Source organism: Silene latifolia, chromosome 5, assembly GCF_048544455.1.
Source record: "Silene latifolia isolate original U9 population chromosome 5, ASM4854445v1, whole genome shotgun sequence".
In the NCBI taxonomy this organism is placed as follows: Eukaryota; Viridiplantae; Streptophyta; class Magnoliopsida; order Caryophyllales; family Caryophyllaceae; genus Silene; species Silene latifolia.
The window spans coordinates 1,188,482-1,197,794 of NC_133530.1; the positions used below are offsets into that span (position 1 = coordinate 1,188,482).

At 39.0% G+C, this 9,313-nt stretch overlaps 1 protein-coding gene across 1 annotated transcript; it reads left to right on the plus strand.

Annotated features, from left to right (window-relative positions):
* Positions 1-4,754: 4,754 nt before the first annotated feature.
* On the plus strand, positions 4,755-7,596 carry LOC141656300 (B-box zinc finger protein 22). Its single transcript, XM_074463140.1, has 3 exons — positions 4,755-5,123; positions 6,337-6,849; positions 6,981-7,596. The coding sequence occupies exons 1-3, from the start codon at positions 4,941-4,943 to the stop codon at positions 7,254-7,256; spliced, it is 972 nt and encodes a 323-aa protein (XP_074319241.1). The 5' UTR covers positions 4,755-4,940; the 3' UTR covers positions 7,257-7,596.
* Positions 7,597-9,313: the final 1,717 nt, after the last annotated feature.

Below are 9,313 nucleotides of genomic sequence, written 5' to 3' on the forward strand. Positions count from 1 at the left end.
GAACCCACCATAGTTGCCATCATCCATGTTTCTCAATCAACGGAACCCACCGCCACTTCATAGGGCCGACGTCACGGTCAACCCGGATGCGTCCCTGCTCTTATTGCTTCTTAAGGTCGGTGGCCGCACCTATTAACTTTGGTGTTGCGGTCTTTTGGTGGTTGAGGGTCACTGAGGGGAGAGGTTGCGATTGTGATGGTGGGGTGACGAGAGTTATGGTGGTTTAGTGAGGGGTAGAAGGGAAGGTGAAAGGAGAGGAGGTGATACAAGAGGGTAGCGGCTGATCGGAGGGTTTTGGGGATTTTCGAGGTAGTGCGGATTCTGGTAATGGCGGGTTCAAGAGATGGTGGTTCTGTGGAGGCGGTGGTGGTAATGGTGGACTATGATTGAGAGGTGGTTTGAAAAAGTGATGGATGGTTAAGGAGGAGACAGAGGTGCGAGAAACACTTCGTTATCGTCGTCGTTGCCATGTCATTTTTCGTCGGCGGCGTTGCGGAGGAGGTGTGAGGTAGGTGGCTTTCAATTAATAGATTTGAGTGCGGAAATTGATGGTGAGTTTAGTTTCTCCCGACGGCGCCAATCCGTCATCGTTGAATAATGATAGCGGCGGCTGGTCTGGTGGTGGGTGAAAAAGTAGGCGTTTTGGGGTGATGGTGAAGAAGATGATGATAAATGATAATGGGTGGGTTGGGAATTTAGATATTAAAGTTAGTTTATGGTATAAAATTAGGATTAATGTTTAGATGATGGAGATTTAGTGTATTAAATAACAAAAAATGGGGTCATTAGACAAAGGAGTAACGGAGTGATGACGGAAGTTTGGTGAAGAGTATTTTGGGAAAGAAATAGGTAAACATAGGGGTACCATATGTAGAAACTTAAAATGAGGGGTACCATGTGTAATCGGCCAAAGTTCGAGGGTACCATGGGAAAAAACCGTATTTTTTATCGGCCAATATTACTCCTTTTTTCAATTTCCCGCTTTTTGGGGGTCATTATTTTAAGAAAAATACGGGTGTTTAATTAATTTTATTTTGTATGGTGTTCACCGTTAACAACAATGATTAATTAATTTATTGCGAATGCAATGTAGACCGTTGATTAGACATGGTACCCCTCATTTTAAGTTTCTACATATGATACCCCTATGTTTACTTTTTTCTTTCCCAAAATACCCTTTCCCAAATTTCCGTCATCACTCCGTTACTCTTTTTACTAATGACCCCATTTTTTTGTTATTTAATTCACTAATCCTATTTCACCCACTACCATACCCTCTATTATCAATTCATCATCATTCATATGCTCTCCATCATCGGAACCCACCATAGTTGCCATCATCCATGTTTCTCAATCAACGGAACCCACCGCCACTTCATAGGGCCGACGTACGGTCAACCCAGATGCGTCCCTGCTCTTATTGCTTCTTAAGGTCGGATAGTGGCCCTCTCATAAAATACAAGTGGGAGGGCAAGTGGGGTATCTATTTCCCCCCACTTGCACTATCCATTTGTATTTTGTAAGAGGGACACTATCCGTCTTCAGCTTGTGACGGATGGTGTCTGTCTTCAATGAGATTTTGTGTTTATTTATTGCTAATAAATAAGCGGTCTTTATAGCCAATGAAACTATTTTATAGTGTGAATTCGTTTCACACAATAACTACTGATGCATGTAATAGTCTATTACTCTTTTTCATCATATAATGATCTAAATTTTATTGCAAAACGATCTAATGGTCAATTTTTGATGGAGTGGATGGAATTGGCCCTGTTCTTTTCGGCTGAAATGAGCTGGACTGAATTGAATGAAGATGAGATGAACTGAACTGAATGGAGCTGAGCTGCGCTGAATGAAATTGAAGGAAGAGTTAATTTATAAAGAAATGAGATGGACCGAAATTAATGAAGCTGAATTGAACTGAACTGAATAGAATTAAGCTCAATTGAAATGAATCAAAATTAAGCTAGAAAGAACAAAGTCTTAGAATTGTGTTGGACTTCCTACAATCATACCCAAGCCCACTTTCCATAACCAAAGTTCTAACATGAGCAAGTACTCGGCCGGTTTTGAAAGAAAGATGATTTTATTATTCGTGGAAATCCGATACTAGATCAGAAGAAACAATATCAATGATCGTCTCAGGACAAACATCTACGCACACTCGAGTAGAATAGTCAATATGATAAAACAATCCTGATAATAAGGTGTTCCTTTAACACCCCTTTTACTAAAGAAAAACAAATAGACTTAACAATAACAATTTATTTTGGAGGCGCAATCAGCGAAAACTGTTATTCTAACACTAGAAAATAAGAATTTGTGTTTGATGTGTATAGCTAATCTAAACTTCTAGAGTACCTTTCTAGGAATAAAAGCCAACATGTTAACATTAAACCTTGCAAAGCATATAAATTAACAAAGAACTTGATACTTAATAACAATGATTTAAATAAAAATTTATGTTTTAACTGTGAAATTTTTGACGAGCCATAAATTTAAGCTCATATGTGAAAATTATGTCAACCGTCAAGATAAAACAAAAACCTGTCTAATTAGGCATCGTGCAAAAAAATCCTGGTCGTTCAAAGATTTTTTTAAATATTAATGATCAATGTTTTAGCATATTAAATCGTTTATAAAATATGGATATTTCACGGAAACACCGAGGTTTGGATGTGGATTTTCCACGTCCCAGGCTCTTGAATAACTTGTTCTTTTATGGTTTTTGAAGTCGTCATCGCTTACGTTTACGTTTACGTTGCTAATTACTGTACCACTTTTAACTTTTACAACAAACATTAAGCTTATGAGATTAAGTGCTTACGATAAATTCAAAGTTCAAAATTATAAAGTCGACGATATTTATTAATAAGACGTGAATATAATACATTATACCTCCGAATTTGAAACAATAAATGAGAACAATATATGAGGTGGCAAGAGTGTCCACTGACCACTAACACTAGCCACTTGACTAAAAATACCCGTTGTGATGTCGCCATTTTCCAGCTCCACATTTTCGTCTACTTTATTTTGCAACCTTCACTGACTCACCAATTCATTGTATTTGTACTCTCCATCAAATTACCTGTCCAATTTCTCACCTCTACTTAAACATCTTCGAAGCACGGTCACTTTTATTAGACACTATGTCACTATGTCAGATACTGATATTAATACATCGATAAATAAATTTAATAATTAGTCTTGCTATAGACGGGTATATCCGTCTATTGCTATAGACGGGTCAAATACAATGAAAGTGGTGACATTTTTTGCCTCCACCACCTCACTTGTTGTTTGTCCTATTAGGAAAATGATATTGTATTTGGCCCGTCTTTCATTATAGACGGATAGTGTCCATCTATAATGAGAATTTGTGTATATTTAATTCCTTTTCATTTTTACTAGTAGACGAATTTCACAATATGATAGATGAGACAAAAACATAATATCTAAACCAAGTGGTGTTAGTCCAGTGGTAGCTGGGTTAAACCTTGAAACTTGCAGAAATGCAGGAGTTGAGAAGTCTCAGGTTCGACTACCAGCTGGGACGATGATCACTTGGCCACTGCAGCCCCCGAAGAGGGTGGCTTACATGGTCCATGTGGTAGTGCGGGAATTCATGGGCCTGTGAGGGACTCAACCCCTCGTCATCAAAAAAAAAAAACATAATATCTATGGGTGATAACGAGTTAAGCTGAGTACGAGCTTGGCCTTAATTGATTTGTCCTCTTGAAACAAAAGTCGAGCTCGAGCAAGCTCATCTGAGCTTGAAAAAGTTAAGCTCATTACCATTGTTGTCAGCTTTAACCTGAACTTAAAAATTACTCGAGGTAAACTCGAACTTATATATACTTGTAAAGTTATCGTTTTTTTCCCCAAATATTTTCAATAACATAATTCAGTGGTTATATATAAAAATATTAGGCAAATCAATATAACATTTGATATGGTATATTATCCAAAGATATAATCATGATAAATATTTTTATAACAGAAGAGCAAACTATTATATTTGAATTGTTCGTGCGTTTTTCGATCTGAGTCAATGTTAGTTCGGGTTGACTCGCTATATCGAGCCGAGCCAAGCCAAGCCAAGCTTTATATAAGCTTTGATCGAGCGTAGCTCGAGCGGATCGTGAACTATATCGTCTCATTATCACTTATAATAATATCTGCACTAATTTTCGTTGAGAACGGACACTTTTTGTCATAAGCTGAAGACGAGCTAAATGTTGCCATTTTAACGACAAAATGTGACTATTTTAATGACAAATTATCATATCTTAAAAAACTGTTCTTATACTCCGTATTAGTTGTCTAAAAATAATTACATTTTCCTGTTAAATGGGCAATATTTTATCAGTTTTTAACTTATAACGAAATACAGCTAGTCTTGCTTGTGACGGGATTTCCCGTCAATCCCGTCACAAGCTTGCGACCTCTCACAAAAATGAAGAAGGGACAAGGTGGGACACTTCCCATGTACTTACCACTCACCTCTCAATGAATATTTTGTGAAAGGAAACGGTATTTGTCACAAGTTTGTGACGGATATTGCCCGTCTTCGATGAAATTTTGTTAACGAAATAATATCTCGTCCCCTTCGTTTTCATCAAATTTTCCATCAATCGAATATAGCAAAAGAAGAATCTCCTTTCACAAAGAAGAATCTAGTTCCTAAAATAGTCAACAAATTACAATCGCAAGTTAATTATTAATAAAAACAATAAATAAATAAATAAATCACCCAACAAGAAAGAAACACAACTACTTCGTTACTCAACTAAATTCTGACCTCAAATTTACCTCCAAAATATCTCCTTGTCTCTCCCTCCATTACTCCTTTTTCTTTATCCTCTCCATTTCTCCTTCGCCGCCATTATTAAACCTTCACATTCACTTAACCTAAAAAACAACAAGAATAATTAACAATGAAGATACAGTGCAACGTATGTGAGACGGCAGAAGCAACGGTATTATGTTGTGCAGATGAAGCAGCGTTATGTGATTTGTGTGATCAGAAAGTTCATGCTGCTAATAAACTTGCTAGTAAACATCAACGTGTTTCTCTTTCCACTTCTTCGACAAGTATGCCTAAATGCGATATTTGTCAGGTTAGTTAGTCTCTTGTAAAACCGTTTTACGACTCGTACAATTATATAAGCAGTTGTGGAGCTAGGTGAGGATGAAAATTTCGAAGTTTTTATTTAGTTAGTTAAAATTTTCTAGCATTTTTTGAGTTTTCCTTATAATAATACTAGTTCGCCCCTATTGAGTTCAAATCCTAGCTCCGCCACTGATATTAGGTTATTAGATCGTGTTATTACAATTACAGTATTTTTTAATTATTTTGGATTGTAGTAAGTAGTGGCGGAGTCGTGATTTGAAGTGTAAATGGAGATTTTAGTTGTGTTGTTAATATTATAATAATACTAGTTCACCCCTGTTGAGTTTAAATCCTAGCTTCGCTACTGATATTAGGTTATTAGATCGTGTTATAACGATTACAGTATTTTTTAATTATTTTGGATTGTAGTAGGTAGTGGCGGAGTCGTGATTTGAACTGTAAATTGAGATTTTAGTTGTGTTGTTAATATAATAGAGGTTATTAGGATTTGAAGTTAAAGTTTGAGGCGGAGTCAAGATTTGAAGTTAGAATCGAAATTTAAGTGATCAATAGAGCAAATTAGGGAAAAAAATTGAAAGTGTTTCTATTTTGGATTCAAATCTTGATTATTTAAGTGCTTATTAGAGAGGTGTGATTAAATGAGGGTTTGAGCCGGACATGGACGGGAGCTACTCGGCTCATGTTGATTTTTGGCACACGGATAAGCAGTGGCGGAGCCAGGATTTGAACTTAGGGGGCGAAAAATTTTAGGGGGGGCGAACGACTAATTTAATAAGGTATACTCGATTTTTTTTTTTGAAAAATTTAACTAAAAACTTTGAAAATTTCATCCGCCAGGGGCGGTGACCGCCCCTCCTAGCCCCCCCCGCCCCCCCAGCTCCACCACCGGGATAAGCGAGACTGGTATTTGTAAAGTTCCGAAATACATGTACTGTACTACTGTCTCCGGCTGTTTGCAGTTGGAAGGACTGAGCTTCATGTGATCAGCTATAGTTCTTTATGTGGTTACTGATGTTTTTGTAGATTATGAGTTGAATTGCAATTGTTGAAAATTAGGACTATTAGGTAAAATTTGTAATGCGAATAGTTGTAAACTTGTAATTAAGTTATTTGCAAGGCGAATAATTTCTTTAATGATATCCATACTAACTCGACAAACTACGATGGGATATGATATTGGGATTTGGAAATTGTTGCAGGAGACGGTTGGCTATTTCTTTTGTTTAGAAGATAGAGCTCTTCTGTGCAGGAAGTGTGACATCTCTATCCATACCGTGAATTCCTTTGTCTCCGGTCATCAGAGATTTCTGTTAACCGGAGTTAAGGTAGGGCTTGAAGATGCTGAACCTGGTTCTTCATCATCAGGAGGAAAAACTCAGTCCTCTGAGAAAGGCTCAGATGTTGATAATCGTGCACCAAAGAGGAGCGCGCCTACCTCAACCATGACCCATTATGATAGAGCGGGTTCTGGTCAAAATGGAAATGGGATGACCACACACTCTAATAAAAGAAGCACGCCGATGTCTGCAATTGAATATGCGAAGATACAACCCGTTGTTCAGAATGGCACCCTGGAGGATCTAACCCAATCTAGAATGAGCTTTGCTGGTGGTTCTATTGCAGGAAACCTGTCACAGTGGCCTATGGACGATTTTCTCGGGATGACTGATTTCAGTCAAAATTTTGGTTTCACTGATAATGGATCATCAAAGGTATGCTACTGTTTGTCATGATGCATTGGTTATTTGATAAAATTCTCGACGTAATTCTTACCTCTGGCTCCAGCTTCCAGTTGCATGATGAATCTGTTTGCTATTTACGAGTACTGTTAAATCTGTGACAGGCTGATAGCGGAAAGATAGGAAGCACCGACTCATCTTCAATGTTGAGGTCCTTGGAAGATGATTTGGATAGCGACGAACAGTTGGGTCAGGTGCCAGATGTTACCTGGAACAAGATTCCTTCACCGCCAACAGCATCAGGTCTATTTTGGTCCAAAACTCCTCAGCACTTTGCTGATAATTCAGTGTTCGTACCAGATTTGTCATGGTCTGAACAACCAAACTATCACCAGTATCAACCAAACCAATTTTCTCGCAAACAAAGAAGGCATTCCTAAGCGTCTTGTCTGGAAGCCCGAGACTTCAGAGATCTGCAAATGCTGCTCAAATAGTAAGTGGCTTAGGTACCAACATATAGCTAGTTTGTTTCATTTCATAGTGGTTTTGTATTCACCTGATTAGTGTCTGACTGCTTGTACGATTATATGGAAGCATGAAAATAGACCGTGTCTTGTATTCTAAAATGTGAATAAAGAGTGATAAGCGATTAAGCGTAGGATTATAAGATTTGGAAAACGGAATGCCTAGGTGCTTTAATTTCATTTACCGATATGGTTTCAGTATGTAATATGTATTCAACTTGGCTCAATGGGTTCTTTTACCTTTGTTGAAACTTAACCCCGACTTGCTGTAGAATTATGCCATGTCTGCGCGGTGAAATCCGTAGCTGATCCATATTTCTAACTCACAAGGTAATAATGTCGTGAGCTTTGAAGAACTTGCAGCAACAAAATGGCATAAATGCTACCTATTGATATATATTGACGATGTTGACGACGTCATTGTTAAGCTACAAAAGGGAGGAGATGAATGGTAAGATGCGTATAGGGGGAAATGGATCCTCTCCATTTCCTTTCTCTCCATTTCCTCTCACAATCTCTTTAAAATAATAATTTCCCCTTTCACCTTCATTTTCCTTTATCTTTATGCGTAAATTTAGAACCGTTAGATGTTGTGCACATGCGATCCCCACCGTTAATAGGAACTTGCCTCTCCATTTCTTTTTAGGAAATGGAGAGGAAATGGGCTCCGTATAGGGACCATTACCCCAAGTAATCTCCTGTATTAGACAATAATCGCAACAAGTGACGGGTGGAGCCAAGCAAAATAGAGTAGCACAACTATACACTAGTAAACTGGTCATGTACCAAGAGAATAAAAATGGTTGATTATTTTGTTGTTTGTTTGACACATAGAAAAGGTAATCCATACCCCCAAAATCATTCTCATCCATACCCTTTCCCCCCTTGGGTAAGCCCATAACCCCATAATCCCTTCTTCCTCCTACTCCCTATTTCAACCACTCCCACCAACTCCCACCAACGCCCACCACACCCTCTCACAACGTCAACCACTGCCACCTACACCCTACACCCACCACACCGACACAACCACCACCAGCGACGCCGTCTGTCCACGCTACCCCATATCCTCAACCACTAAACACCACACCAACACCTTCAGTAACTCTCCCACCCGACCAACCACCACCAACACCTTCCTCGGCCACACCACTGCAACCGCCCGACGCCGACCACACCAGATCTGGTGTTTTAAGGGGTGGGGGAGGGGTTTTCGAAGGGTTGTGGAGGATTTTTTAGAATGAATAAGGTGTTTGGGGTCGGGATTGTGGTGTTTGTTGAGGGCGTGAGGCGCGGTGATTAGGTTCGCCGTGGGGTACCGTGAGGAAGATCGTCGGCGCCGCTACTTGTGGTGGTGTCGGTGTAGATAATGGTGGCAGGTGGTGGGTAATGGTGGTGGAGGTGGTGGATGTTGCTTTTAATTCCCTTTGCCTCTAATTGTCAACCAAACACCCAAGTATAATATGGGTGATCCCATTCATTTCTCTCTCTTACCTTCTTGATTTCATTCTCTTACCCTTTCCCGTACCAAACGCCACAATGTTGGCCAACTCAAGTTAAAGCAACTAAAGGAGAACATAGGATAACATGGTACAATTAGTCTTGCTGAAGACGGGTCGGAGTAAGTGACGGGTAATGCCACTCACAAAACGGATAGGGGGACAAGGTGAGGGCACCCCATGTGCTTCCCTCTCTCCTCTATTTGGGTCATTTGTGAGAGGAAATGGTATCCGTCACTCTAAAATGACGGATACGTGTCGTCTTCAATGGGATTTTGTGAACATGGTAATATAGTCAACTAACATTCACACATTTCAAAATCCGCGAAAGTGGTAATTGAGCTCCATTACTTTGTCTAATTGTGAAATTAAACCTCTTAACTTTAGATTGTAGTGATTAAGCCCCATAAATTATATAAAGTGTGAAATTGATTATTGTAAATATGGATGCCAAGATATACGAGATATTGTAGC

Excerpts from the sequence above, each read along its gene's own strand:
- LOC141656300 (XM_074463140.1), top strand. The coding sequence starts at position 4,941 with ATGAAGATACAGTGCAACGTATGTGAGACGGCAGAAGCAACGGTATTA. Across the intron at positions 5,124-6,336 it reads CTAAATGCGATATTTGTCAG|GAGACGGTTGGCTATTTCTT; the intron begins GTTAGTTAGTCT and ends AAATTGTTGCAG. Across the intron at positions 6,850-6,980 it reads CTGATAATGGATCATCAAAG|GCTGATAGCGGAAAGATAGG; the intron begins GTATGCTACTGT and ends AATCTGTGACAG.